This window comes from Loxodonta africana, chromosome 16 (genome assembly GCF_030014295.1).
Source record: "Loxodonta africana isolate mLoxAfr1 chromosome 16, mLoxAfr1.hap2, whole genome shotgun sequence".
In the NCBI taxonomy this organism is placed as follows: domain Eukaryota; kingdom Metazoa; phylum Chordata; class Mammalia; order Proboscidea; family Elephantidae; genus Loxodonta; species Loxodonta africana.
This window is the reverse complement of record NC_087357.1, coordinates 56,368,662-56,396,111: the sequence shown is the minus strand read 5'-3', so window position 1 is coordinate 56,396,111 and position 27,450 is coordinate 56,368,662. Positions and strand designations below refer to the sequence as shown.

The following is a 27,450-nucleotide window of genomic DNA, read 5'->3' as shown; positions in this document are numbered from 1 at the left end:
GACGCAGAAGCCAATTTCCAAAATCTGTTCCAAAACACGTTCACAGCCTAACCCTTGAGAAAAGGGAACTTCAAGCTCCACTTGCCTCCTTTCAGAATGAGTCAAAGTATTTTAAAAAGCAACCAAAAATGTAAAAGCCCTTGATGAAGTGTTTTTGAAGTATCCTGGCCAGTCTGTAGGAACAGTCAACTATTATCTCAGTTCACTTTTTAAGGCGCGAACAACTTTACGTAGCACAAAATGGAGGCAAATGTCTCCTGTAAAAGAGAAGTTCGTAATACACGCACAAGAGAAACTGGTATTATATCCCAGGATGGTGAAGGGCAGAAACGAATACAAGTGGGAGAAATTAAGCAAAACCAGGGGGTAAGAGTGAGGTGACCTTGGGAGGGATAAAACACCACCTGGAAGTAATGAAAACTCTTTACGAACATAATTAAGCACAAGCTGTATGACAATTAGAATTAACTACTAACCCTCCCCAACCATATGGTGAACCCAGTTATACTCTGGTGAATCAGAAATTTAAAAGAATAAAAAGGGTCTTAAAGATTAAAAAATCGAACACAGAAAAGAGTAGTTTTTGTACCAAGTGTAAGGGCCCTGACCTTGACCTCTGGAAAGTATTCTGACTTGTAGCTTAATCAGTCAGGAGAGGAGGTCTTTGAGACTGGAGTTTATATCTTCCTAATGACTAAGCACTCTGGCACAGGAAACAGTCTCTCCGTTTCTGATGCAGAAGGCAGACGAACACAGTGAAAATTCCTGAAAGGGCAAAGAGAGGCCTAAGCAGGGAAAGTAAAACCAGTTATTAACAACAGTAACTGCTATCGAGTCCCTGAGTGGTGCAAGTGATTAATGTGCTCAGCTGCTAATTAAAAGGTTGGAGGTTCTAGTCTACCCAGCGGCACCTCCGAAGAAAGGCCTGGCAATCTACTTCTGAAAATTCAGCAATCAAAAACCCTGTGGATCACAGTTCTACTCTGACATACACAGGGCTGCCATGAGTCAAAGTCGGCTCGATGGCAACTGATTTTAATTGATTCATTGCTTACTATGTGCCATGTACTATGTCCAGTGATTTGTACACTGCTTCTCAGGGCTGATATTATGGTATCAATTTTGTTTCAGAATGAGTTCCCTCAGAATCTCAGTGCCTAGCACTGTAACTGCACGGTCAGTCTCTTAAAGGGGAACCTGGGTCAAAAGCCCAGCGCCGCTTCAGCACGGAGCTCCTCTGCTGATGGATGAGGCTGTGAAAGCGGTCACACACCTGAGTCTTCATAAAAGAAAGAAATAATAATAATCCTGTCTCATAACGTTACTCTTTTTTGTATGTACCTATTTTATGGGTGGCCAGAGAAAGAATGACTGATTACTAGTCCTGGATTCCCTGGCTAAAATAAAGTGCCCCAGCTCCTGGCTGAAAGTGAGGGCTGTCAGTGCAAAACCACACGACCGAGAGGGCAAGTCCAATTCTACTGCAGACGTTTTTCAACTCTGCTGAAAACAGAAAAATAAGTTTTCTTAGAAAACAACATGGAGTTTATGTGTAAAGATTTTTTAAAAAAAGAAGACACATTTCATCTAGCAAGGGCAATACAAAGGGGTTATATAAATTTATTTTTTATGTAACAATTGATTAGAAAAAATTCCCATTTTCAATGTTTAGTTCCATTTCTCATTAAAAAAAGATAAATCACTAAGAGGACAAAAACCCACACAAAAATACAATCTGTATCTGTTCTCTATTTACAGATAACCGGTCACTATTAAGGCACAGATTGATTAAAAACTAATATTTATGCAAATAATCCAAATATTTTGTGCATCATATAACACTGACAACACCATACACTGTAGTGTCATATTCCCTTCATTGCATCAAGAGAAAGTGAGATAAAGTAATTTCCAGTGTTTTTATTTGTTTTTAGCCACCCTATTTAATCTAGATTAATTGGGACAGTTTTCCCTTTGGCATAGTTTCAAAGCACTGTTCATAAACCTATCTCAATTTAATACTGCATATTCGTTCCATCTCCCTCCTGTTCCAAATGCAGGGTAGAGAGGTAGGAAAAGAGCTCCAAGTGATGATTATTTATCCGGAAAGGTCATATTAAAGAATAAGTAAAATGTAGAGCACTGGGGGACCTGTTGAACAGGAAGCTAATGGAAAATTATTATCTCGTGTTGAACATACACTGTGATGCGTTCTTACAACTGCGTAAGGCAGGGAGCGCCACGTGATCATCTGTGTACACGTGCACAGGATTATCCCATTGTACTTGCAAAGGGAGTAATTTGGTTCTACCTCGCTAAGCAGATACAGTTTAAGAATGGGCAGCTCCTTAGTGCCAGTTATGATTGATAATTTTATGACAGCCCCACTGTCTATGCCTTTAATATAACCAATCCTTTTTTTTCTATGTGTAAAATGTCTCTTCAATTATTATTACATTAATGGTAAGACTTAGCCATGGAAAAATGTCAGGCAAGAATTTCTTATTCCACATTTGTATAAAACCCCCCAACTGTTGTATATGCCTATCTAATGCCTTCTGCTGAGCACACAAGAGAGGTTTATGTCCAGGTAGTCTTGAATACTGAACATAAATAAGGCAATACAGTACAGGTAATTCACAACATTTCCTATGGCAAAGTTTTCCAACAAATTAACTTACTTGGAAATAATATTGCTTTGCTAAAAAGAGGCACTTTGTGATTTTCTTCATGGATTGAAAACCCTTCATAAATTCATAATAAGATGTCTGAAAAGACTCAGGAAACAATGTTGCCTGATTTCTTGGACTTTCACAGTATAAGATTGTATCAATGAGTCTAGCCACTTAAAAAATAGGTTTTTTTTTTTTTTTCCTTCAGAACTTTATGTCATCCTATGAACCGTCACTCTGGAGACTTAAATAAAGCCTTTCCGTTCTCAACAAACCCAAGTCTACTTCAAGCAGACAGATATGGTTTTAGGAAAGTCCTGTGATCACATGGAGCATAATTAATCTGTACATGATAAGGACGGTAATCTATTTCTCCTTGTAATGGCAACAGTGCTGTCTTGTCAAATGATTATTTATCTTTTTAAATAAAGTGACAATCTAGGGCTCCAGTTATTGAATGCCGTCCATTCTCTACCATAAATCTCCAGTAGATATCAATTTAATCAGTTATGTACTGTATGCTTATAATATCTAAAAATAAAAGTTTGATATAAATAAATGTCCTTTAGTGGCAGTATACTAAAAATAGCCCTTTGCCTTCAGACAACCATTAAAATCATTTTAGCAATACAGGCAGCAGCTACATATGATGACTGCAAAGGGTTAATATTGCAAAGTCCATTTGGTCTTTCTTGGCACCTGTTACAGTGAACTAGGTGCAGAGTGAAGTGTTTCTAGGATGCTGACGTAAATGAACAGAGTTGGTCCAGGACCAAGTGGAGTCACTTACATTTCCAAAAGTCACAGGATATTCTGCACAGAAACTAATATCCAGTACCGTTTCAAATAAAAATTTGATGCAGTCAGAAAAATGTGACTAAATTTGATTTGTACCAATACATCAGGTGACACGAAAGTAAGAGAGAGACAACTTCCACAGGACAAGAAATCAGAACGTGTAAAGTGCTGAAAGATTGCAATAATTACTTTAAAGCAGTACCAGAAAATTCCTCTTTGATTTTTTTAAATTCCCAAATACCAAAACAAAACAAGCAAACGAAATAACCTCTATGCTCTCTGGCATCCCAGATGTCAATTTATCCTTCATTTTAAGTAAAAAAATCAGTGCATATGTTATATACGTAAATAAAAACAGAAAAAAAAAAAAAAACCCAAAAAGCACTATCCTCCTATTACGAATTCTGTCCAATTGCCATTTAAAAAAAGAAATCAACATTTGGTGTTCTGTACAATGACATAAGAACATCTTCTCTCTTTCCTTCCTTTTTGGCACAAGGTACAGGTGTGAATACGATGCTTTGGTCCTGATACCAGACACCCAGAGTGCTGAGGACGATGTGCAGTGAAGTCTGTTCACAGGTTTCCTGTGTCGCACTTTGCAGTTAGTTGGCGGGCGTGTGACTAGAGTGTACTGCTACCAGCGGCCACTGACACTAGCAACGTCTGAGTGATACTGACGGGGCAGCCTCCCGCTTGCTCCGCCTTCCAGGAAAGATGCGCGTGCATTTGGCGGTTCAAAAAGCTTTCTTCGGTTTTTATTTAGTTCTAGAAAGAAAGAGAGAATTGTGAGGAACTCAACGAAGAAGTTCTGTTATCTACGGGATATGACATCAGAGCTCTGAAAATGATGGCATGGTAGATTTGGGGGGAAAGTCAAAGCCTAAGAGCAAAAAGCAAACTTCTAGGTGATGATCACGACATTTCAAAAATACGAGCAAGTCTGATTTAAATGTAGTATATATGAGTCACTGAGTGGCACCAATGTTTAATGCGTTTAGCTACTAACTGAAAAGCTGGAGGTTTGAGGCCACTTAGAGGTACCTCGGAAGAAAGGCCTGGCACTCTACTTCCAAGAAATCAGCCACTGAAAACCCTATGGAGCACAGTTCTACTCTGACACACATGGAGCTGCCATGAGTTAGAGTCAACTCCATGGCAACTGGTGTACATTGGTAGCCTAGGAAACCAAAGGCAGCACACACTTTTTACTGCAGTTTGTGAACTAGCTAGCAGCTATGTCATCCTCAGAACCCTCTAAACTCCAGACGCACAAATAATACAGTTTCCCCACTTGCCCCAAATGCCATTCCTGAGGCAAGAGGGGACAAGAGAGGTTGATGAAAGGCACGTGAGAGAACGTATTGCCACAGAATGACACAAAATTATAACAACTATTGAACTCATCCACGTCAAACATGACAATCCTTAAATTATTAAAATCAGACATGAAAAAGAGATCCCACACCTAAATATGAGGATCTCTGAGGAGCGCCCCGAAATGTTAAACCACAGCCTGCGTGGCTCGGCCAACCGGTGATGGCTACAGCCCTAGAGTCAGAACAGTTCTGAGGAATCACACCAAAGGACAATTTTCTTTGAATAAAAAATCAACTTAGCAAAAATATCAACATTAGTTTAGGAAACTAATACTCGAAAACAATCATATTCCGAATTTTCAGGGGAAAAAAATTGAAATGTTCCATTTTAATTTTAAAGAAACCAGGATACTTAAGACTATTTAGTTTGTCCCTTTTGCCAAATAAAAATGATCAATCCCAAACAAAGGATGAAAAGTAACTGACGCAGTCTACCTTGTTTATGATTATCTAAAGCACCCCACCCCCACAAGCCCTTGAATCAGCTGTTGTAACTCTTTTCATGACTCATACAAAATAAACAGAATCGACAGACTCTAGAAATTAGGGTTTCTGATCGCCTCTAAATGCAAGTATCTTCAAACATATTCAACTTCAAGTAGATTGCTGTCGCTGTTGTGTGCCATCAAGTTGATTCTGACTCATGGTGATTCTACAGGACAGAAGAGAACAGCCCCATAGGGTTTTTAAAGGGTGTAATCTTCACAGGAGCAAATCACCAAGCCTTTTTTCCCACGGAGTAACTGGTGGATTCGAACTGCCAACCTTTCAGTTAGCAAGTTAGCAGCTGAGCGCTTAAACACTGTGCTACCAGGGCTCCTTACAAATAGATCAGAGGGATTAAAGAACTGAATTGTGTGAAACAAAATTTTTTCGGGGGGAGTGTGATACGTGATTTAACACCTTATGTTTATCTTAGTACTTTTTTCAACTACACTCACATACAATCCCCTTTTGAGTTTTGAAGTTCAGAGGGCAAGCTGTGGCCGACTAGAGTAACGCTGAGGATGAGAACACAGACTCAGAAAGGCTGTACATGGTCACAGGTGGTTAAGGCTGGCCATATGGCCAGATGACCAACTCTCTCCCAAGATTTGGAAGATGAGTTCTGGAAGATGGACCAGCACCCCTAATACTTCACCCCACTGCCTTCCAAAATGTAGATCCCTGCCCTATAGAGGTGAATCAACAGTGGAGACCGTCTCTCTTTTGCTCACATACAGGTCTTAGAGGAGAAGAAAAATATCAGCGATTTATTAGAGTTTATTTCCACTCACTGGCATGGGGTTTTTGCTTTGGTTTATTATATAGCAAGCATTTTACATCCATTTTATTCTATTTAAATCCTCCTTAAGCAGTAGATAACATTATCATTCCCATTTTATAGATAAGAAAACTGAATTTTAAAGGCGGATGCAGTAACTTGCCCGAGGCCACACAGCTGTTCAGCGATAGAGATGAAAACTTGGCCACCTGCCTGATGCTAAGGCACCTGAGCACTGGCTGAGCCGAACCATCAGGTGGGCAGAGAAGGCCACCAGAGACCACGGATACACAGATTTGAGCAGTCAGTATTTCCCCATATGCAGATAACAGAGCTTCATATTAAGTGCACCCCATTTATTGTTTTAACACAAACAGCTTAAAGGTTCTGAAGAAGCAAAAAAAAAAAAAATCTTTACAAGCCAAAAGGCACGTGCAGGCATGCATACAGCTAGATGGCTTCTATTTCAAGTTCCTATGGAAACACAAGGTTGAACATATGTATCTTGTTAAAATAAAAACAGCACTTCAGAACTTCAGAAATCTAGACAGAATTGAGTGGATTTTAAAGCAAACTTAAGAAAGTTAAGAATAAATGAATCCCCTTAAGTACAGACAGGGCCTGGGCAAGTCTTATCACACCCAAGCTAGGAGACTTTCTCTGGCTTCCATTTTCTCATGGGGGAATAACCCCCACGTCAGGAGGACATTCCAGTATTACAGGGAAAGAAAAGGAAAGAATGAGGTCAAACAACATTCTCCCCAGATAACATGCACAATTGAGCACATGAAAATAATCAGGGCTGTTGAAGACAAACCATTTAGTTAAACATAAAGAAAACTTTATTCTGGGAAGTTATATATCAACTAGATCTTTCAAAGTAAAATGAGGGAATTCAGCAATTCCTGAAGGATGCAGTTTCTAAGAGAGTACATATGTACTCTCCTATGTGTATGTGTGTGTGTATATGTATTATACATATACAGACATATATAGATTATACATATACGTACATATATACATATATATATATACGCACACACACTGTATACACATCCCCAAAGGCAAAGCACAGAGGTAAAAGTTACAGAAAGGTTATCAAGGATCAAGTCCTACTGAAGAGACTTTAGGTTTTTTGATTTGTTTGTTTTTATCTAAAAAGCAGACTCCTTCCTCTGATTTTTTCAGTAAGCCTGAGGGATAGTTTTGGAAAATACCAACCTTTTTCTTTGAAATTCCAAGGTTCACAGAATCCTGGCAGCTCTCAGGATCTTGTTGCGGATCTGAACAGAGTCACAAACTAAAAGAATAGGTCGGGAAATGTTAGATCTACCTGAGGCTGTGGCGAGAAGCCTGTCAACAGGACGCTAAACTTCCTTTCATTGTGTCCCTGTCAATTTAGTTAACCAATCCCTAGAATCCTATGAGAGAAATCCATGAACTTTCAAAAAGTGTGAATTTGAAAAAGACAAATTTATTCTCCAATTCATCTCTTCCAGAGATAAATTTTACCTTCTCTGATATGAAAACAAAGGTCTTCAGGCCCAAGACTAAAAACAAAACAAAACAAAAACCTCACACTAAACGAACAACTCTGATTACAAGCTAAAAACCTACAAACTTTTTAAATAGGAATTCTGAGCAAACTTATCTAACCAAGCTGTGTAACCACAAGACAAACATGAGTCAAGGCTGCCAGGCTATCCTGCCTCTATCTGGAAATGGAATGCTCTCAGGCTATAAATGCATGTCTTTGTTATCAGGTGAGTTGAATTGGAAAAAGAAGCTTTTTGATCAAGGGTTTCTCAATACAAACTTACTACTTGCAGAGAAAATGATTTGCCAGGTTCATACAAATGCGCTCAACAAAGTAAGGCAAAAATCATCCTTAAAATAATCAAATACTTCACGCCGTCCAGAGTATTCATAAGGCATCTTATTCCAAGTCTCTAATACCCTTTAAAAGCAAGAGGACCGGTGAATCCCACTGAGAGGCAATCTATAGAAGTAGTAATTACATAACCTCAACAGAACCACGCTGAAGAAGATGATTGTAGAAAATATACTTTCAAAGAGGACTTAAAACTTTTCTGTTTACCTCCCTATTCCCCAAAACCCACCTCCCACAGCACAAATGTATTCCAGAGTAACATTCCTGTGACCCATCTGGAACCCATGAAAGTGGTTAGAGATATCTGCTTGTTGCTAAAAGCTTTATAGAGTTTGAAATTGGGTTGATGCACAAAGAACTCACTTTATTTTCATTATACTGTTACTGACATTCTGTCAATCTCTAGTGAAAGATTTTGGAGTTCTCCATTATAAAAGTGCTGGCCCACAGGCATATTTTAACAGTATAGGCACGGTGGATATGTGGGTTAATCAAATTTCTAGCAGCATAGCAGTTTCATTTGCAAATTAATAAAAGAAGAATGTGAAAATAAATCAAGTTAATTGTTGTCTAGGAACAGCCCTCTGAGGCTTCACCTTAGGGTAAACAAGTAAGTTAAAAAACTACCTTATTGCCACAGATGGTAAAAAAGAAAGAGCAAGGGGTATCCTGCTAATGAAGTATACTGTTAAAACTGCAGTGTCTCTTCACTAAACTGGATGACGCAGCACAGGAAAGGATGGATCTTAGGAACAGAAGGTGACTTTGCAAAGTCATCTATTCCAATCCACCTTGATGATCAATAAAACAAAACCAGAAGAGGTTTGGAAATTCACCAAGGACTCAAAATTTAGTAGAGGCAAAGCCCAGGTCTCCTTGATTGTATCTAGTGTTCTTTTAAATATACTAGACTGATCTTACAAATGAAAAGGAATTAAGTATCTGCCCTGTATACAGACAACCACCTGAATACACAGGGCGGAGAAAGACTTTACAAGATGATGTGTGTAGAACTTCCTTCATCCAGGGAGAAGCCCAACAGGCAGCCTTGAAGAAGCTCAATGGCTGGCATTCCAATCCTATCTCAAAACTGCTCTGCTTTATCTGCTTCAGATATTCAATCTATACATAAGATTTTCTGGGGAAGGAGGGGGAGAGCAGGAAATGGAATCTGCTGCTGAAATAAAATAGAAAACTACTGAGGTGTTTAATTTTATTTGTTCATCTGATTAGTGAATGCTGTTTGGAAAGGACTTTCACCAGTTGGATGCAAATGCTGGCCTCAGAGGCAGAGCCTACAAATTCAGCATTCTGAAAAAGCAGGTCACTTTCTCGTAACACCTGACACTTGGCTTCTGCCTTTAGTGTCTCTGTCTTTGTGGAAGATAGACAAGTATATAAATTTCATATTCATGAACTTTACTGGAAAGTCTTCAAAGAGTATCTTTTTTTTTTTTTTTTTAATTTCTTCCTTATATTTCTCTAAACACCTTTTTGGGGTACAGTAAGTCCCTAGGTTACACAAGTCCAACTTACAGAAAAAACTCTCATACTTACCCTTTAATATTATGTAAATTTGCCCTCACTTTGAAATGACTGAATCAGGGCTTCTAACTAGCTCTTCCTGGTTCAATCATGGCTGAGGAAGAACAGACCTGAATTTTTAAAGTTTGGTTTAACCGGAATCATAACCAAAAAACAAAAAACAAAAAACCAGAACAGGAAAAATTATACGTCGAAGCCCTGCTAGAACTGTAATCTCCCTCTTAGAAAACAAGGGCAGCGTACGAGTGCATAGCAACCAAATCTCGTGCCTGTTCAATTTTGCACAGAGTCGGAATCAGTGGAGTCCCATTCAAAGATGGCGGCTAACTGCACCGCTTTGAATGTGGGTCCCCCTTAATCCTGGCAATAATCTAAAATAATCTAATTTCACGCAAGAGTGAAATGGCTCACTACGCTTCTTCAAGTCTCCCATTCCAGGGGTTGGACTTGTAATTTTTTGCATTCTGATTACAATTCTGGATCATCCAAATTTTAAAAATTCAGGTCTGTTCCAATTTTGCTTCATTAGCTATGACCGAATCAATTTGAACTGGTTCAAAGCCCTGGATTGAACCAACCCCTATTCACAATAAATTCTTCATCACAATCACCTTCACCTGCTGCATATGCAGCTTTTAAATAATTGAAAAGGCTTTGAACCTTTTCTTGTACTAAAATCAAACAAAACCACTGCATCAATTCCTACTCATAAGTGACCCTAAAGGGCAGAGTAGAACTGCTCCACAGGGTTTCCAAGGCTGTAAATCTTTACAGAAGCAGACTGCTACATCCTTCTCCTGAGGGGTAGCTGGTGGGTTCAAACTGCCAACCGTTTGGTTAGCAGCCCACCGCTTTAACCACTGTACCACCAGGGCTCCTCTCTTGCACTAAAGTAAGGCTAAATAAGAACTATATGCACCTGTTCCGGCTTACCTACAAATTAGACTTAAAGACAGACTTAGGAATGGATCTCCTTAGTACTCTGTGGACTGCCTTATGTTGTTAGGTTCTGCTGAACCAATTTCAGCCCATAGTGGCCCCATGTCACAGAGTAGAACTGCTCCATAGGATTTTCTAGGCTGTAATTTTTACAGGAGTAGATTGTCAGGTTTTTCTCCCACAGAGCAGCTGTTGGGTTCAAACTGCCAACCTTTCGGTTAGCAGCCAAGCGCGTAACCATTGTGCCACCAGGGTTCCCTTTTTGGGGTTTGTCACTGTGTGTATTTACCTATTCCCAACTCATCATCTGGCTCGATTCCTTCCAAACAAAGAGAGGCGTCCAGTAAATAAACACAGAGCATTTTCTATTACATAGAGCATGCAACAGATGCATAAAGGAGGTGATCTGGGAAGACAGACATCATTATTTTCCTTCATTCTGTGACTACGTTCAGGATACTACGCCCTTCTGTGACTCACAAATTCTATTTAAACTTTGGAAAAAAAAAAAACCAACGTTAAGACAAGTAATACTGCCAGGTTCCAAGCTATACCAAGGAGCATATCTTTTTCTGTGGTGCAATAATCTCAGCTCGTGTGCAAGGACACATTTGAAACATGACATTCAATCAGGAATATTTACAAACCTACTGATAACTGCTTAACCATAAAAAGGAGGATTTTCTGCATAGGTCAATTTGGGTTAAGATCTTTCTGAAGAGGGTTTTACGGAGCACCTATCGTCAGAGCAGATTTGCAGGCAATGCCTTGAGGGAGTGGTGACACACAGCATTCATCGCACACTTGGCAGGAGAACCCTATAACACCACAAGGTGTCAGGGCGGTAAGCAAGCAGATGGGCTGAAACTGCCCCACCAGTCAGATTTCAAATATGAGTGTGAGCATTTATATTCACCTGAGATTGCAAGCAGCATTTTCCTCCTCGCACCAAAAGTAGTAATTCCCAACTCCTTCAGATCCTGATCCGTGAGAGTGAGGAATGTCTGAAGATCGATCTATGAATGAAAAAAACAATCTGTAACCAAGATGTTAAGTACTTATTTTCTTCCTTATTCTAGAGTCAACTGATTATTAAAGCCAGTTGCCATCGAGTTGATTCCGACTCATAGAGACTCCATGTGCATCAAATTAGTATTGTACTCCACAGGGTTTTCAATAGCTGATTTTTTGGAAGCAGTGAGCCCAGCCTTCCTTCTGAGGCATCTCTAAGTGAACTCAAATGCCCAACCTTCCAGTTTACAGCTGAGTGCTTTAACCGTTTGTACCACCCAGAGCCTTCCTAACTCATTATTACACCTATTTTATTAATTATGCCTTGCTTATTTCTAGAACAGAATGATGGTGACACAAATTTAAAGGAGCCAAGTAATAAAATGAAAAAAAAAAAAAAAAGGACGTGATGATTCTAGCAGAGTACTCAATCTAAGCCAGTCAGCTACTGCAAGTGAAATAAAAATTTAGCTCTGAGCATCCTGGCAGCAATAGCAGAAAGGGAAACAAAGAATTATACAGCTTTTAAGGGCTGATCAAAGGAAAAACAGGTATGTTTATGAGAAGGAACAATATTTCTCAACTTTGGATTCTGAATTGGTTAAGCAGGTCTTTTTAAGAGGAAACCAAATAATACTATAGATAGTGTTATGGGTAAGATTGTTTCCCCCTAAAAGACATGTTGAAGTTCTAAACCCTGACACCTGTGAATGTGACTGTATTTGGAAACAGGGTCTTTGCAGATGTAATTAGTTGCCATGAGGTCATACTAAAGTAGGGTGAGTCCTAACCCAATATGACTGGTGACTTTATAAAAACAGAAGAGACACAAGAGACAGGCACAGAGAGAAGAAGGCCATGTGAAGACTGAAGCAGAGATTGGAGTTATGTTGCTAAAGCCAAGAAACACATGAGGCTACCAGAAGCTGGGAGAGACAAGAAAGGATCTTCCCTTAGAGCTTTTGGGAAGAGCATGATCCTCCTGTCACCCTGAATTTGGATTTCTGGCTTCCAGAACTGTGAAACAACACATTTTCAGTTTCTTTAGCACATTTTTTGGTAATATGTTACTGTAGCCCTGGAAAACAAATGAAAATGGCGCCTTCCATAGTGTTCTACATAAGACTGATAGAAGAATTCCTAGACTGCATCAGACCCAGGCCCAGCCCAGAAGACTACCTCTGAAAGTGGCACAAAAAAAAGTATTTCCAGGAACTGTATAACTGTACTCTCAGACATCAGCCACAGGTATTGAGGGAACTAGAGAACTAGCCCAATGATCCTACTTTACTTTGAAGACAGTGTGTAGGAAAAGAAAGGCAACGAGTTCTGAAGTCAGAGAAGCTTGGGTTCAAGTCCTGACTCTGCTATTGCTAGATGTAGTACTCAGCGTTGTCTATACTATACCTCACAGGGATGTTGTGAGCATTAAATATGACTGGAGATGTGAAAAATTGGTGTAATGGCTTGAATTGTGTTCCCCAAAAATATGCGTCAACTTGGCTAGGCTATGATTCCCACTATCGTGTGATTGTCCAGGATTCTGTCATCTGATGTGATTTTCCTATGTGTTGTAAATCCTACCTCTATGATGTTAATGAGGCAGGATTAGAGGCAGTTATGTTAATGAGCAGGACTCAATCTAGAAGATTAGGCTGTATCTTGAGTCAATCTCTTTTGAGATATAAAAGAGAAGTAATCAGAGAGATACGATGACCTGATACCACCAAAAAATAAGAGCTAAGAGAAGAGCGCATCCTTTGGACCTGGGGTTCTTGCGCTGAGAAGCTCCTAGATCAGGGGAAGACTGATGACAAGGACCTTCCCCCAGAGCTGACAGAGACAGAAAGCCTTCCCTGGAGCTGGCACCCTGACTTCGGAATTCTAGCCTATTGGACCGTGAGAGAATAAAATTCTGTTTGTTAAAGCCATCCACTTGTGGTATTTCTGTCATAGCAGTACTAGATAACTAAGACAAATGAGCTCATCAAAGAGCTTCCACACTAACACAGACTAGGAAAAAGGCCTATTGATCTACTCCTGAAAATCAGCCAATGTGTATCACAACAGTCCGATATGTGACCTATCACGGGAATTGTGCAGGACTGGGTGGAGTTTTGTTTTGTTGTGCAGGGGCTTGCCATGAATTGGGGCTGGTTAAACCCTGGTGGTGTAGTGGTTAAGAGCTATGGCTGTTAACCAAAAGATTAGCAGTTCGAATTCACCAGGTGCTCCGTGAAAACCCTAATGGGCAGTTCTACTCCGTCCTATAGGGTCGCTATGAGTCGGAATCGACTTGACAGCAACGGGTTTGCCTTTTTTTTTTAGTTGATGGCAGCTAACAAAAACAACCAAAGATAATAACTACTGTAAGCAATAATGTATATAGATATATCATCCATGAAAGTTGCTAAGTAAATCCTGAAAACGTTTATAATAAATGAAATCTCACAAGGTTAATTAATGGTGGATTCTTGTTGCATCATATATGAATACTGGAAAATATTTTACATGAAGGAGGCAGATTGCTAAACTTCAATATATCAGAAGTAGTAAAACATACATCGCATTCAAATTATATTGAACATAATTTGAAATTTTCTGTGTTGATTTTGAAAGCACATCTAGGTATTGCAAAACCTTAAGGTCATTTATCACAATTCCACAATTCTAGAAATATGCTTTGAGAAATTCTACTTAACAGAGACTCCCTAGTTCAGGAGGTAAATAAACTTTCTTTAAAGGGCCAAATTGTGAATAATTTAAGGCTTTGTGGGCCATACTGTCTCTGTTGCAACTACTCAGCTCTGCTACTGTAGCTCCAAAGCAGCCATAAACAATATGTAAACCAATGAGTGTAGCTGCGTGCCAATAAAACTTTATTTACAAAATCACGCAGGTCTGTTTGCTGTGAATGGCTGACCTATGCTCTAGTTAACAAAAAACTACTCTGGTTTTGTATTTTCATGTTTTCTTTCTCTTGAAGAAATTGGGTAAGAAGTACCAATAAGAAATATTATTTCTATGCTTCTTCAAATAGAAATAAATACAGAGAAAAACAAACCCCAAATACCATTTTATAACCTTTAATCTCTTACTTTGAGACTTTCTATGTTCTGGACAAGTTAAAAATACCTCTCCCCGATTAGTCACTCTCATCTAACTAGCAACGCTAAATAAATGGATGCAATTCTTTAATGCATTGATGATGAAAATGTTATTCAACTTAGAAAATTCTTGGTTAAGTGAACACTAATTTAGATTTAGAGAAAAGAAAACAAAATCAATACCCTGAAATCCAATACACACACAACAACCTCTTTTTCAGTGTAGAAAACAATAAAGTCCAGCAATTAAATGCAATAATTTATTGAACCACAGGCAATACTTTGACTTTATGATACAAAATGCCTAATAAAAACCACAGATTCTTTATTGACTGATACATGCCTGTGTATTACTGACTTAGTCAGGTGTTCTCTGACACGAAATAAAGCCAACTAGCACGAAACTTGGACCATGTCTACATTTGAACAAGAGACACATTTATAGAACCATTATAATTTTCTGTTGCATTGGATTGGCCGTGCCCTGATTCTATGAAGCATTATCGTAAAGAATCATGCCCAGAGGCTCTTCTTTTTCTGCTAGTACATAATGGGCCATGGCTGGTCACTCTGAGCAAAATACATAGTAGGGACAGTTCAAAAGACATCTTCGTTCTCTCTCAGTTCAGGCAAAATCCAACCAGTAATTGAGTGAATAAATTAACACACAAGGAGACACATTATATTCTACTAGGCCAGCCTTGAGTAACATGAGTAGGATGGGGCAGAAAACAGCTACGCGTATTTAGTTCAGATGTTGTTATTTGCTTTGAAGTGTCACAAATAAAGATAACCACAGACTAAACAGTGTTAAATGACTAAAGAATCATGCTAAATACAGACTTGTTTCTGGCCTTGGGGGAACTGTGAATCCAAAGTTTGTATGAATCAATACACAGATAAGGTCTTTTACCCAAAATTGTCTTAGGCTGGGTTCTCTAGAGTTAGCAAAACCAGCTTAGTGTGTGTGTATATATATACACATATACATATTTTCACACACTTTTTTTTATGTATATATACACACACACACATATATATACATATACATGGAAACCCTGGTGGCATAGTGGTTAAGTGCTCTGGCTGTTAACCAAAACGTCGGCAGTTCGAGTCCACCAGGCTGCTCCTTGGAAACTCTATGGGGCAGTTCTACTCTGTCCTATAGGGTCACTGTGAGTCAGAATTGACTCGACGGCAATGGGTTTGGTTTTGGTTTATACGTACACACGTGTGTGTGTATATAAAGAGAGAAATTTCAAGGAAATGGCTCTCACAGCTGTGGAGGCCCATATCTGTGGGCCCAGCATCAGGCTGGAGGCTTCTGATCCATGTGATTGCAGGAGGTCACAAACCTAAAACCTGCAGGTCAGGCAGCAGGCTGTTGGCTCGTGTTCCAAAAACCGGAAGTGAGATGATGATGAGTCAGATGCAGGATGGAGAGAGGGTGAACTTTATCAGAACATCCACAGCGTCTGTGCTGTGATTCACCAATAGGGGCCTACCAAAGACTCCAAATAGCATCTTTATCTGCCACTGACACTTGAAGCACCATTGGATCAGCTGGATCATGTGAGCCAAGAGGCACAGCAGCTTGCACGGCAGCCTGAACCTGTTGCAGAGCCTTCTCTTGTTCTGAGCCCCACTGAAATCTAGCAACTTTTCAAGTCACTTAATAAATAGGTCAGAGTAGCACACTCAGACGAGGGATATGTTGCCTCCAAAATCCAAAGAGGCTTACCAGGCCATGTGTCTTCTTTTTAATTGTATGAGGGGCCAAATGCAATAGCTTATCCTTCACTTTAGAAGGAATATCACAATGTGCCCCACACCACTGGTCCACTACAAATTTCACTGAGGTGGAAGGCACCTGAATTTTGTCAGGTTGATTTCCATCTTTCAACTCACAAATTATTTTACCAATTAAGTCTAGAGTCATTGATACTTCTTCCTTACTAGATCCAATTAACATGTCAACAATGTAAAGGACCAATGTGACATCTTGTAGAAGGGAAAAGTGATCAAGGTACCTGCAGACTAAATTATGACATAGAGTTGGAGAGTTGATACACCTCTGAGGTAAGACAGTGAAGGTGTATTTATGGCCTTGCCAGCTGAAGGCAAACTACTTCTGGTGGTCCTTCAAAACAGGGATGGAGAAAAAGGCATTAGTCAGATCAATAGCTGCATACCAGGTACCAGGAGATGTATTAATTTGCTCAAGCAATGAACCCACATCTGCAATAGCAGCTGTAATTAGAATCATCACCTGGTTAAGTTTATGACAATCCACTGTCATTCACCAAGATCCATCTGTTTTTTGCACAGGCCAAACAGGTGAGTTGTATAGCAATGTGGTGGGAATCACCACTCTTGCACCTTCAAGTCCTTGATGGTGGCAGTCATCTTTCCAATCCCTCCAGGAATGTGATGTTGCTTTTGGTTTGCTATTTTCCTAGGTAGAGGCAGTTCTAATGGCTTCCAATTGACTTTTCCTACCATAGTAGCCCTTACTTCACATGTCAGGAATCCAAGGTGGAGGTTCTGCAAGTTGCTGGGTATATCTACTCCGATTATGCATTCTGGAACTGAGGAAATCACTACAGGATGGGCCCTGGAACACACTGGCCCCATTGTGAGATGGTAGTGAGCTAAGACTCCATTAATAACCCGACCTCCATATGCCCCTACTCTGACTGGTGGGCTACAGTGATGTTTTGGGTCTCCTGGAATTAGTGTCAGTTCAGAGCTAGTGTCTAATAATCCCTGAAAAGTCTGATTATTTCCTTTTCCCCAGTGAACAGTCACTCTCATAAAAGGCCACAGATCCCTTTGGCGAAGGCTAGAAGACGGGTTAACAGTATAAATGTTTGGTAGTATAGTGAGATTCTTCCTTAAGGGGTCTTGACCTGTCCTTCATTCAGGAGTTGTGGGTCTATAAACTGACTCAAGTCTGGGAATAAATTGAGGGGCCCCGACTCTCTATTCTGGCAATTCAAGTTAGACTGCCATTCACTTGACCTAAAATTCTTCCACTTGTCCACATTAAGTAAATAATATTTAGCAGATTTCCCATCTATTTTCACCCCTAGGGACACCAAGACTAAGTAGCCAATGCCATAAATCCATAGGAGTCAGATTATTCTGATTACTGCTTTGACTACACTCTCCATTACTGTAACCACATCCGCCTTGTCTTTGTTGATTAAGGGGGTCCAATCAGCCCCATTGTAGTTAAAACCCACTGCTGTTGAGTCGATTCCAACTCATAGTGACCCTACATGACAGAGAACTGCCCCATAGAGTTTCCCAGGAGTGCCTGGTGGATTCGAACTGCTGACCTTTTGGTTAGCAGCTATAGCTCTTAACCACTATGCCACCAGGGTTTCCACTATTGTATTTAAAAAAAAAAAGAAATTTTATTTAAATTGTAGTCAGGTGTCTTAATTCAGTTAGGGTAGTTTCCACTGTCAAATCTGACTTACATAAAATAGAAATCACAGCAGTCTTCAGGGATGCTGGGGCTCCCTTCACAATTGTTTTCCTCACCATTGTGGCAAAAGGTGTGTCCTCTGGGCACTCCATGGCTGAATCTGTGGTTCCAACCTGATAATTTCATCCTAACATGCCAATCTCCCTAAGCCTTTGAATATCTTCTTCTACAGTATACCAGGGCAGGCCTGGCATTTCAACTTGATTTAGTGTAGGCCACCACTTAATCCACGCTTCAGTAAAGCAATCAAATAAACTATTAGATCCTTTTCTAACCTCTCAAGCTGAAACCTTGAATGAGGAATCTGTGCTTAATGGGCCCATATCAATAAACTCAGACTCATCTAACATCATGTTTCTTGCACCATTATCCCACACCCTTAATAGCCATTCCCACACATATTCCCCAGGTTTCTGTTTGTACATATTAGAACAGTTAAGCTGTTCTTTTGGAGTATAGCATGCCTCCTCCTGGGTCACATTTTGTACTTTACCTCTTGGGGCTCATTGGGACTTAAGTCTAGTTATTGGTCTAGAGGCAAAAATGGGTGGTAGGGTGGGTCCTGAGGATATTCAGCAATGTCTTGTAAGGCATCTGCCTCAGACAATGCCCCCAAGAAACACCCCAGGTGCTGCCCCAAGTGATACTTTAGACAAAGGCTCTTCAGGAACAGCTCGGTTAATCTCATCAGATGGAGGCAGAAGGGATAATAGTTTTACCGGGGGAGGGGGGATGTCCCTTAGCAGACAAAGATGGAGTAATCTCTTCAGATGAGAGTAAGAGGGCTGGTTCTGTTGGCAGGAGTGATCCAACGTAATATTTAGGGGGGCTCAGTGTCCCCAACGTCCTCATTATCTGCCCCTATGTCCCCAACCCATGTTTCAGGATCCCATTTCTTCCCATTCAATGTCCTCACTTTAATTTTAGACACCATTTGAGGTTGGGAATTCAACCAGCATTTTAATTCAGCCACAGAAAGACTCCGGGTTGGGTTCTATGGCAAAATCAGCTCTGTTTACTACAAGAAACAAGGCTTTCTTTCAGGGTGCAAGTGTCAACTTTCAGTTCTTGTATGTGGCACTTGAGCTGTGACTCTGAACCTTTCAGCTCATCCTTTTCTTTCACCACGTTTTCTAGTAAAAGTAGGACCAACCACCCAGCTTCCTCATGCTTCTAATTTTGACAAGATTGTAGAAAAGTACCAAATATGTAATCAGCGCCTTGTCTCTCACAAATATTTGATCCAGTAGTGGTGATGTTTTGCATATTTCTATTTCCACCTCATGCCATGGATTAGCAATGCCCTCTTTACTACTGGAGGCAGAGTCATCAGTGCCTTTAAAACTAGCCAGACTTGAGAACCAATTCAGAAAACTCATCCTTACAATTTTATTCCTCTACTACCACTCTTGGTACCAGATGTCTCAGGCTGGGTTCTCTAGAGGAGCAAAACTAGTGAAGTCTCTCTCTCTATATATAGAAAGAGAAAAGATTTATTTCAAGAAAATGGTTCATGCAATTATGGAGATTAAAAAAAAAAATTTTTTTTTAGATTAGCCAGTTCCAAATCTGTGGGTCAGGTGTCAAGCATCAGGCTCATGTGGTTGCAGGGGCTGAGGAACCCAAAATCAGCAGGTCAGACAGCAGGCTGCTGGCTCACTTCCCAAGAACAGGGAATCAGAGGATGACGAGTCAGATGCAAGACTGACAGAGGGCCAGCTTTGCCAGAACATCCATATATACTGGATGCAGGCCACACCCCTTTCAACTGATTGGCTGCTCTCATCAGATCACAAAATGGAGAATGATTATATAATATCTGCCTAACCACTGAGAATCACGGCCTAGCCAAGTTGACACTTAACCATCACACTGATGAAGAACTGCTATGGTGCATTTTTGCAAACCCAATTTTCTATATTTCCACTATCTTGTGTTTACTAGGTGCACTCAATAAGTAAGGAATGAGCTGACATTTTTATCAGCAGCAAAAACAAGCCATGGGACTTGAATAAATGCTCAGTGACAGCACAGCCATAGGTCAATGAGTGATCTCATTCTAGAAGTCATCACAGATACAAGTAAAACAAAGAGATCCAGGAAAATAGATATATAGCGGCTGACCTCTTGTTGCTGGAAGACGTCTGTGTATTTGCCCAGGCCCAGTTTGCTGAAGAGCTCAGGGAGGTCAGAGCCTTTGAAAGAGCTGTTGAGGTTACACCCATTGCTCCCTGTCAGTGAGGAAATGCAGTCCATGTAATTGCTACTGCTGAGATAGTGTTCCGCTGAAAGGCAAAAGAGAGAGACAGGCTTGAAGTGTAAATGTCCACAGAGAATACAGTTTAATTAAAAGTTTTAATCACCTAAATAGTTCAGATTTCATTGTTCAGCTGAACAGAGCAGTAGCTGCAGAAATACAGCAACCCTTTACTGAAACACTGGCTTTTCATTAAGGAAATGCTGGTTATAGCTTTCAGGGAGGCGCTTGTCATTTAAAAGGTTACACTTGGGAGGCAGCAATTCAGCAACAGGGCCTCTGTAGTTAATAATCATTAATCATATTCTCCCTGAGCATTCAGAAACATTCACTCTCTTTATAATTGATTTGATGGGAATTAAATGAAGAATTAGAAGGAGGATCCCTGAGATACAATAAAGCTGTGGAAAGTTATTGTAAAGCCCAAGTTCCTTCTGGATGGCAGAATGGCTCTCTGTAACCACACTTGTGCTTTCCTGCAGTCAATGGAATTCTATGGTATTGCAACACATAAATCTCATTTCCTATAACAATACAATCGGGCAGGGAGTTCACAAAATAGAGCAATTCCAAAATTAAGAGCAATATATGGTGTGATAAGATTGATGTGGGAGTTCCTGCATTTAATTTATAGCAGAAACTAATCTGTTCCTTGGGAAGAATTCTAAGACAGGAATGTGAAACTCTGGTTGATTCTGCAACTGATTTGTTGGGCAGGGGTTTCTCCACGGTGCCAGTGGTTTTCAGACCCAATGACACAGAAAGTTGGGTGGACTAGTGAACCATGCTGTGTACTTGACCAAATATTCAAATGTACTTCAAGAGAGGCTATGGAGCGAGTGGCCATCCAAGATACAACAATTGGTCTCTATTTGCTTGAAGCAGCAGTGGAAGGTGACCCAGGCATTGGAGAAGGAACTGGTCTGCAGGTCTAACTGGCTCCATCCATGAACTACTCCCTCCTTACCCATGAAACCAGAAGAACTAGACGGGAACCAGCTACGGTTACAGAATGATTTGATCAAGGAAGCAACAGATGAATCCTGGTCAAAAGGGGAAATATGTAGAGCAGAATTTAAAGTTTTTATAGAATCCAGGCTTACTGGAACCTATTGAGACTGAGGGAACCTCCAAATCTATTGCTTTAAGAAAATCTTCAAACCATGAACCGAAATTATCCCCTGAAGTCATCTTTAAATGAAACAGCTATTTATCTAAATTAGTAAAGAATGTTCACCATGAGCACTGTGGTATTTTAAAGAATTATCTATATGAGATCAAACTGTCAAAGGTAACTCTAAAGCATAGAAGTTTAGGAAGTAGTGACTCTAAGTCCATGGTTGTGAAACAAGGTGAGTAGAGAGAGTGAGAACGGTGACACAACGTGAAGAATGTAACCAACGTATTGAGATATACATGTAGAAATTGATGAATGGGTGTATGTTCTGATGTATACTTTCACCAAAATTAAAATGAAAAAACAGAGAGTTCCCATGGAGGTTCTAGTAGAACTGTGCAGCCATTCCTACCTCCCCAATCAGCAACTGGCTCTTGTCCATGTGGGAATTGCAGAGTTATACTTCTATAACACCACAAACCAAATAAACAAATTCTAGGCTGATTATACTTAAAAGTATGACTAAAAGTCAAAGCTCACTTGATTTGTTTTGTTTACGCTTGGGGCTGCCAATAGAAGCTGTAAATTCACTATGACTTGCAGGTCCTATTCCATTTCGGTCTCTCCAATTATCACATTCGCTTCCACTTCCCAAGTGCTCACGACTGTTGGACCGGGAAAGAGACATTGATGAGCCCTGTAGGCAAAGCCAGAAAAGGAGATGTTTAATAAGGCTGGTTTGCTGGGGTGGGAGGAGAAAAGAATCCACATTAGAGCTCTGCCATTCACTTATGTTGCTAACGACTACACTTACCCACAAATGCTGAGTCTCAGGAACAGATATGAGGTACCTGCCTATAGCCTTTGTCCTCCAGTGCCAAGGCCACTTGATTGTATACACTGAGAAGTCTTTTTCCTTCATTATAAGGAGCTGATTACGAGGGTACCCAGCAGCATTCTGACAGCCCCTAGCATAAAGAATCCCCCCTATAAAATCGGGAAGAGTGGATGCTGAGATTCCTTCCCACTTTTGGTCAACACAAAGTAAATCTTCCATCTGGTATAGCAGCGATTCTCTGGCTTGCATCATGGAGGAGGACTGGGGAGCAGGTGAGCTAGACCAAATGCTCGGAACTGAGCTCCCAGGCTAAGAGAAGCGCAAGCACTCATATAACTAAATTAAATTTTGTACGAATTGCAAAATAAAAACACAAATTACAAATTTACTTTTAAAAATTTCCCCAAATCAAAATCAAAATAACATAAAACAGCTCCAAGTTTGTACTGAATATGTTTTTAACTCTTTTATTTACTTCATTATTTAACTACTATTTTACATTTGGGATCCCTGGTGGCGTAAAGGTTAAAAGCACGGCTGCTAATCAAAAGGTAGGCAGTTCAAATCCACCAGGCGGTCCTTGGAAACCCTATGGGGCAGTTCTACTCTGTCCTGTAGGGTTGCTATGAGTCAGAATCAACTCGACAGCAATGGGTCTGGTTTGGTTTTTATTTTACATTTACCCTACTTTGTATTAGGTAGAGTACTAAAGATTCTATAATGTCCAAAATTTTATGTTCATTGGATAATTCCAAGAAAATTTTTTACTATTCATTGTTGTTGTTAGCTGCCGTTGAGTTGGCCCCCCAACTCATGGAAACCCCATGCACAACAGAACAAAACAGTGCCTGTTCCTGCACCATCCCTACAACCCCTGTGGATGGAACTACTGGGATCCACAATCTCTTAGCAGCATCACCACAAGTGACTCTGCCCTGCTTTAAACACTTCCCCTCTCCAGCATCATGACAGCATGCTCCCCAGGTGTGCTGTTTACCTTGCTGTATCCTTAGTAAGCTCTTTCTCCTCTTTGCCACCCTAAATATCAGATTACCCCAGGGTTTGGTCCTGGGGCTCCTCCTCTTCTCTCTACACATTCTCACTAAGTAATATCAACCTCTTTCAAAGTGTAATGGTGGCCAGTAACTCCCAAATTTCTACCTCCAGATTTGACTTCTCTGCTAAAATTGACATTCATAGTGCTGCCATTCTGACCCTTCCATTTTACTATCTAATAGGCATTTCAAACTTGTTCTTAGGTGCCGTCAAGTTGGTTCTGACTCATAGTGACCCTACGTACAACAGAACAAAACACTGCCTGGTCCTGTGCCATCCTCACCATGGTTGCTATGTTTGAGCCCATTTTTGCGGCCACCGTGTCAATCCAACTCATCCAGGTTCCCCCTCTTTTTTGATGACTCTCTACTTTAGCAAGCATGATGTCCTTTCAGGGACTGGTCCCTCCGGATATTCTGAGTGCCTTCCAACCTGAGGAGCTCATCTTCTGGCACTATACCAGACAATGTTTCATTGCTATTCATATGGTTTTCACTGGCCCATTTTTTCAGAAGTAATCTGCCAGGTCCTTCTTCCTAGTCTGTCTTAGTCTGGAAGCTCTGTTGAAACCTGTCTACCACGGCTGACCCTGTTGGTATTTGAAATACTGGTGGCAAAGATTCCAGTATTACAGCCACATGCAAGCCACAACAGTACAACAAACTGACAGATGCGTGGTGGGTTTTGTTTTTTTTTTAATTTAGCAAGTCTGAAACTGAATTGATTACCTGTCCACATCAACTACCCCCAAACCTACTCCTCTCCCAGAATTCTTGAATCTCATTAAGTGATTCTATCATTCACAACAAGGCCCTAGATCCTTTATACGTCATCTTTTGCTATGGCCCCTCTTGGCTAAACCATTAGGAAGAACAGTGTAAGGAAACTCTGCACAATGAATTCAAGTCCTTCCTTTGATACTTACTGGTCATAGCCTTAAGTAAGTCACTTAACCATTCTGGGCTCCTCTTTCTTCACTGGGAGTGTGTGAGGACTGAATGAACTTGTAGATGAAAATGTACCTTTTAACCCATAAATATTGTATGTGATATTACTAATATATTATGAGTTCATCATAATATTCTGAGATATTCCTTTAAATATAAAAAGTATATCTAGCTTGGATGTGCAGAAACACTTCCACCAACGAGGTCTTTATACACCACCTCATCTTTCTGCAAGCTTCAAGGTAAAGTTCTCCAATGAAAATACTAAACCAGTAAACCAGGTGGGATTGAGTCAGCTCTGACCTGTGGAGACCTCATGTGTGTCAGAACACAACTGTGCTCTCTAAGGTTTAAATGGCTGATTTTTCAGAAGTGGATCACCAGGCCCTTCTTCTGAAGCATCTCTGGGTAGACTTGAACCTCCAACCTTTCAGTCAGCAGCTGAACCCATTAACCTTTTGCACTACCCCGAGTGTGGAAATAATAATAGCTGCTAAATGTTACTGTGAACTTGCATGTTAAGCACTTGCTACCTTCTCCCATATAACTCTCACAACTACCCAAATGAGGAAACTGGCTCTGAGCAGTGAAGTCAGTTCCCCAAAGCTGTACCTCTGGCCAGTGGTAGCTGTCAGACCCCACAGTCTGTACACTTGACCCTACATTACTGAAATGTCCATCATCTTCAAACACCTGTAATACCATTGGTTTTAGAGAGCAGATCTAAATTAGCATTTCTAAAGCTAAACATCTCATTTTTGAAACCACAGAAGCACAAAAACACAGTCAACAATTTAATACTCCTCTCTGTCAAAAGCAAGGTTGGGCGAAATGGATGGCCATAGGGTGTATCAGCTGGAAAGTCTAAGTATCAGCACAGCAATTTTAAAGTCTCTGCTAACAAAAGATACTTATTTTCTCTCAAAGCTATAATGGCAGAAGGTGGAGCGCAGCTCCTACAACCTCAAAGTGGTCCCTACGTTCTAGCTTTAGGAGGTAACTAACCTCAATCTTAAACAGAGCCTATCAGGCTGCTACTGTAACTCTGACAATGAAATTCAGAGGAGAGCATTCCTTTTAGTATGTCCACAGGACTTTCTTTTTCACTTAATTCAGAGAGGCAAAGGAAAAAAACAGCATGTTTGCTTTTTGCCTTTCATCAACAGTGTGAGTTCTTACAAAGAAAATGGGTGGAGAACAGAAGGTCAATCTGCAAATGCTAGTTATTAGACTAACAATTATGAAACCCTTAATCAGTATTTGTTTTTCAGCCTACGGCGATCTGGTTGAACATTGTGATTCTTGGACTCAGCCTTTTCATCCAAGTTTGGGTTGGTACAGTCTCCCAGTGTCGTTTACGTGTCCATGTGCTCTCTCTAACCCCCACCTCAAAAGGCTTATAGCCAAAATCGGATACTCCCCAACTGCAAAGGCCCAGCTTCGGGAGTCACGTGTAGCCTGGCTGAGGAAGGAACCCTGGATCCCTCCTGCACGCGGTGAGGATGCCAGTTCTCAGTCTCACCCTGAGCAGTGCAGCCAACATCTGGGAAACATAAAGTTTTGGAGCTCTTGTTTGAGATACTTCCTGCTGTGTTCCTGGCACATCTGAACACACTGAATTTTTAACTCATATCTGAAAACCTGTTTTTGTTGAATATCTGCCTTTTCCCCCTACAGGGGCCCTGCTTGTGATACTTCTGGACAAAGGGGCTTTTTATAAATGTTTATGGAATATCACATCTGGCCTTTGCTTAGTCTCAGTCCAACTTTATCAATTATGACATCCTCCAACAAAAACATAGTTACTCAAATTTACATCTCCTTAACAGCTGATCAACCACTCCGAGAGGGGATAGATAGAAGACCGTAATATACAAAATTGCATCGATTTTGTAAAATACGGTTACAGAAACAGAAATAAAAACAAGTTACCACTAATTATTTTTCCTTATGTACATAAAGAATGGGGGAAAAAATGGTTGCCCTCTTTTAGGGAGAGAAGAGACAGGAAAAATGGGTGCAGCATGATTCTACAAACCTCGTAAGTGGTTGTCATTGTGGGTTTATAGGACACGTGATTGGCCCTTCTCAGCTCCTTGATAGTTTCAGCTGGCATGGATTTAGAAAATCCCAAGCCACTCCAGGTATTTGTGGGCGTTCTGACCTCAGTCACCACTGGCTTCTTCAACATAGCTTTGGAAAATAAAATATAAGACAACATGGTTAATGTATATCTTAAAATATGAATATTGCTTCTTTGATGCATATGAAATATGAATTATCCCTGAATGTTATTTCTTAATACAAAATGCCTAAAAATATCTTGATAAAACATTTTACCCAAAGTAATGGTAAATTAAAAAATGCAGATTGATTTCTTAATTCATCTAATGTTAGTCTATTCAACAAAATACATTCAGCCCCTACAAAATTTGTGAAACCTGAACCCAAACACTCGGGGTTTCTTTTTATGAGTGCAGGTCCAATTTCTCAATTCACCATGAACAATGGAAAATCTTTTATAGGTCTACTGAGAGTGAGAATCAAAGTATAGATCATTAATGCAGCACATACCTTTGGTTGCTAATAGCTTCTTTTGTTCATAGTCAAATGCCTGAAAATGAAACAGAGAGAAAATATCTTTATTGCTCATCTATCCAATTGTCATGACAATAACTCTGTGATTAGAGAACTAAGGTTTTGACTACGGCCTATGCTTCTTCCTGGAACAACAGGAAAGCTTTGCATAATAACGTGACAGTCATTCAATGCCAGTCCGATATGTGTAAATATGTTTTCAAAACTAATTAATTAGTAATGATAAATGGCTACTTCTGACTTTAAGTCATTAGACTTTAAGATGAGAATTTTTCCTTCAAAAAGAAAAAAAAAATCTTATTTACTATAAATTTTTAGTACATCATGACCCATATAAGCTAAAATATAGTGAATAACCTACAAGTAGTCATGGTGAGTTTCAAAGCATTATCATAATGCTTTCAGGAATCTACTGGCCCCATTTCTTTCTCCAAATCCCCTCTTCATTTAGATAAGCATGACCACAAGTGGCATGATGTCAAGACAACTTAAGACACTATTTAGCCTAATTGGCAGTCTTTGCACTGGAATTGAGATA

At 40.1% G+C, this 27,450-nt stretch overlaps 1 protein-coding gene across 3 annotated transcripts in view; it reads right to left on the bottom strand.

Moving 5' to 3' along the window:
- Positions 1–643: 643 nt before the first annotated feature.
- Positions 644–27,450, bottom strand: part of BICC1 (BicC family RNA binding protein 1) — a 348,944-nt gene continuing 322,137 nt past the window's right edge. For 2 of the 3 annotated variants that reach the window (XM_064269616.1, XM_064269615.1), the window contains exons 16-21: positions 26,889–26,928; positions 26,353–26,507; positions 22,014–22,170; positions 20,224–20,384; positions 11,405–11,504; positions 644–4,238 (exon numbers count right to left, since the gene is read on the bottom strand). In XM_064269616.1, the coding sequence (XP_064125686.1) occupies positions 4,108–4,238; positions 11,405–11,504; positions 20,224–20,384; positions 22,014–22,170; positions 26,353–26,507; positions 26,889–26,928 (744 nt within the window). In that variant the 3' untranslated portion in view covers positions 644–4,107. Of the gene's footprint in view, positions 4,239–7,334; positions 7,414–11,404; positions 11,505–20,223; positions 20,385–22,013; positions 22,171–26,352; positions 26,508–26,888; positions 26,929–27,450 lie in introns of all 3 variants that reach the window. The other variant, XM_064269617.1, reaches the window with a different exon arrangement.